Genomic DNA, 4,370 nt, shown 5'->3' on the forward strand with positions numbered 1-4,370 from the left:
TAAAAGTGTGTGAATTTACTTTTCTTATTCAGAAATGTGAAGTTTCAAACAATTGAGAGAAAGAAAATGGAAATTTTAAGTTTCTTAAAAAGCTAGTTCCATACTTCAGTGGTTCTGTGATCTCACATGGCAGGTCGTTCCCTTCATGCCATGTAATATATACTCCACTGACCTCAGCATTAGGAAGAACTAATTATACCTCTTGATACTTCCTGGCTATTTGATGCTCTCTTCCAAATCATTTTATCTCTCAGCCTTAGTTTCTTAATTGGTAAAATAATAATAATACTTTTGATATTATTTCACAGGGATGTTGTAAAGGTAAGATAAAATTATATATGTAAGCACTTTGTAAACTTTCAAGCATTCTGTAAATACTTAGTGTCAACCTCATTCTCTGATATTGATTTTCATCCTCTTTTTTATCATCCTAATCTCCCCCAGCAATCAGAGGAATCATTACCTTGGGTAATTTCTATTGTCTGTTGCTTTCTCCACAGAAGACCTATAAAATGAAGACCTTTTTTTGATTCTTTTAATATATCATGGATATCAGCTATTCCAGGCTGGGAAAATCTCATGCTAGACCCCTCGTAGATTTGATAATGGAACATAATGAGACAAAAGTAAATTTACTTAGATATAGGAGGAGATGGTTATTGTATAAGGATGGAGTATACCTGGAGGTTACTTAACTGAGCACGGCTCCCTTGGCTGAGTTGCCCATTGTTTTTTTTTTTTTTTTTATCAGTACCAAGTCACTTTATTGGGATGTAAATGGTGGTAGTTTTTTGGTACAGATTATGAAAAGGTCAGATAACCAAAATATGCATGCACTGAAAGACAGTAGGAGTCACGCCCACAGTTCCCAGGTGTGGGGGAAGCCAGGTGTGGCTTAGCTCTCGTTGTCACTGTCTCCAAGGGTGTGCTTGTCAAAAAGATATTCCGCCATGCCAGAATCGGGGGCCCCCATTTTGCGCAGGTTGGTTACGTGATCACCCAGTTGTTTGATGGACTTTACCTGTTCGTCCAGGTAGTGGGTTTCGATGAAATCACATGAATGGGGGTCATTCTTGTCAGTTGCCAGCTTGTGCAGTTCCAGTAACGACTGATTGACATTTTTTTCCAGGTGCAGAGCGCACTCCATTGCATTCAGCCCACTCTCCCAGTCATCTCGGTCGGGTTTCTTGATGTCCTGCAGGAAGATGCGGCCGCCGCGCTGGTTCTGGAGCTTCATCAGCTTCTCAGCGTGCTCCCTCTCCTCGTGGGACTGGTGGAGGAAGTACTTGGCGAAGTTCTTCAGCGCTACGTCATCGCGGTCAAAGTAGTACGACATGGACAGGTAGACGTAGGAGGCGTAGAGCTCCAGGTTGATCTGGCGGTTGATGGCGGCCTCCGAGTCCTGGTGGTAGTTCTGCCGCACCTGAGAGGGGGACGAGGTGGTCATGGCGGCGGCGGAGGCTGCGCAGAGGCGGCGGAGGCTGGGCTGGGGCGGCGGGGGCCGGGGGCGACTGCTGCGCGAACGGGAGGACGGACGAAGTGTTGGTTAGTGGAGGTGAAGGTGGACAGGTGGCTAAGGGCGGCTCCGGCCGGGAATCGAGCGGCGGGTTCCGTTCAAGCACTGTTGAAGCAGGAAACCGCACCGACTCCCCTTCCCTGCGCTTCTGGCCCCATTGTTTTATACTAGGCAAGCATCAAAGATCTTCTATAGTTCCTCATGATGGCTTTATACTCAGGTGACTAGAAAGTTATGTCAGCATCCTGAGCCTTTAGTCACTTGAGTCAGCTAAATATTAAAGATAGCATCAATACCTTTTACTGGGGTGTGAGGGAAGGGGGAAATACCACTTTTGAATTTGCCTGGGCAAAGGGATTTGGTTATGGTTGCTAAAAAACTTAAGTCATCTCTCTGTTTTGTCTCATTCTCTCTCCACTTCTTTTTCAGCCATACATATCTTTGGTGATATAGTAGGCAGTATAGAATGGTGGGAAGCACACTGGACCTGGAGTTATGAAACTTGGGTCTCAATTGCTCTGCTACTCATTCCCAGTGAGACCTTGGGCAAGTCAGTTAACCTCTCTAGACCTCAGTTTTCTCATCTGTAAAATGAGAAGCTTGAAGTAGATGAATTCTAAGAGTATCTCCAATTGTAATTCAGCCCTTTCCCACTATGACTTGAATGAAAATTATGATCAGTAACATGTTGCAGCCCACCATGTGTATCCATTGCCCTTTGAATCAACCTGCAAATTTGATTACTCTGATATTGTGCTGTTCCATGTTCCACAACCATGTGTCTCCCTTATTCAAGGTCAGTGTTATTCAAAAGAAACTATTGGTGTTTGAAAAACATGAGTTAAGGGAAATTTAAAAACATAAAAGACAATGTCAGTTCTAATAGGTTTAAAAGAAAAGAGAATTGTCAAAGTACATAATGGCATATACAGTGCTACCTGAGTTGGGCCCATTCAACTTTCAAATAATTGACTTTTATTTAATTATTCATAATCCACTTTTGTTTTAGATAATCTTAACTTTCCAAGAGACTCCCAATATATAGGTGACATAACTTTGTCTCCACCTGTTTTTGTTTTTGTAGGAGAGAAGTGGTCAAAGAAATCTGTCAACCAAAAATATTACCTTCTCAGAATTCATTCATCACAGTACCTAAAATACATTTCATTAAACTCATTCCTTTAAGTTTTGCCAAGGCTTCCAGAATGCTTTTACAAATACAAATATATTTGCCTGTTAATAGTTTGTGTACTTCAACCAAAAATGTTTCTTAGACTAATTAATGTCAATGAATACAAAAGAGCATGCTGAGAGAATTGACAATAAGATACATATACTTGATGAAGAAAAGGGGCACGAGATTAGTTTAGGACATGGAATAGGGCTAACAGTGGCAGATCTGAATTGGACACTTCATTATAGCTTCTCATGTTGATAGACTGAATGGGATAACTGGGTTATGGATAGTGAGATTTGGGAAATTAACCTTTACAAGGAAGAAGAATATTTCTAAAAGTGGATCAGTGTGGAAAGGGAATGTTTCAAAGAAAAATTCACTTCATAATTTAGGGATTTATTTGCTCAAGTCCATTGTAATAGGAGATGTTCCAAAATTATTGTCAGGACTGATCTAGTTCAATATTATAAAGAATCGATTATTTTAAAATCTTAATCCTAATAGATAATAATCTTACCTGATCTAAGAAGGTAGAATTCCCATAAAGGTAAAGTAAAGATTCAGAGAAGAGTCCAAGGACTTCTGACCAAGATGGCTGTCTGAATGGAGGCAAGTTATATAACTCTCACATATCTATTCTACCAAAAAAAAAAAAAAAAAATGAAGTTCCTGCTGTGCCATCTAATGTTCAAGAAATTCAATAGGAAACTATAGTAAGTGATTTCTACCTAAGAGTTTCTTCCACCTGCACCAAAATACATCTAAAAGCTGTCAGGCAATACAAAAGAGGACAAATAATTAAGTCAATGCCAGTAGAGTCAAGCTTAGATTTCCAGTATACACATGTAGTTTGTAGGACTTTGTTTCCAGAGGGAACAAGAGAGGCACATGCTTAGTGAAAGCCCGATTGTAGAAAGCCTGAGGGTAGGGACCTTGGAAGACTCAGGTAATAGTAACTATTATGAAAGTGAAGCAATATTCAAACCAGGATGCCCCAGGTACCTGGTAGCTTTGAGGTCCCCAGCACACTGTTCTGTAACACCATAGAAAGCTCTGGTGATGAAATGTCTCATAAAACTCTTATCCTAATTCTTTCAGTACTATAGTAGACAATAATCTGTCTCTGATGACCTAAACTCATTAAGGGTCATCTTAAATTCATCTCCAACACTCACCTATATTATGAAGCCTTCAAAATACAGATGAATAATCTTGATTTGGATTCTGGAAGGAAAAAAAAAAAACAACAGCAAGATTAAGAGACGCAAGATACAGGAGATGATTGATGATCATTTTGTAAAGGAAATAATGATAATCAAGAGCCAGTGTGGTTTTATCAAAATAAAGGTCAGGTCAGACCAAATAAATTTCCTTTCTAACATAGTTAGTAAACTGTAGAATAAAGAAAATTTGGAGATATAAATAGCCCATCTCTTAACAAAATATTTTATAAAGTTGGCCATGATATTTTTATTAAAATTGTGAAGAAATGTGGACTAGATGATGTTCCAATTCAGTGAAATCAGAACTCTTTCAATATAACATTCCTGAGTGCATCTGACCATCCCCTTTTGTAATCTATTATCTCTCTTATCACCCCTTGTTTTTTCTTTGCTTCTTTCCCTCCTACTTCCCTGGTGTGAGGGCTTGCCGAGGCCTTTTCAGGGCTGCTCACAC

At 39.7% G+C, this 4,370-nt stretch overlaps 1 protein-coding gene across 1 annotated transcript; it reads right to left on the reverse strand.

The window, feature by feature from the left end:
• Nucleotides 1-816: 816 nt before the first annotated feature.
• On the reverse strand, nucleotides 817-1,840 carry LOC140501604 (ferritin heavy chain-like). Its single transcript, XM_072605409.1, has one exon. The coding sequence runs from the start codon at nucleotides 1,445-1,447 to the stop codon at nucleotides 896-898; it is 552 nt and encodes a 183-aa protein (XP_072461510.1). The 5' UTR covers nucleotides 1,448-1,840; the 3' UTR covers nucleotides 817-895.
• Between the last annotated feature and the right edge of the window lie 2,530 nt (nucleotides 1,841-4,370).

Source organism: Notamacropus eugenii, chromosome 4 (assembly GCF_028372415.1).
Source record: "Notamacropus eugenii isolate mMacEug1 chromosome 4, mMacEug1.pri_v2, whole genome shotgun sequence".
Classification (NCBI taxonomy): Eukaryota; Metazoa; Chordata; class Mammalia; order Diprotodontia; family Macropodidae; genus Notamacropus; species Notamacropus eugenii.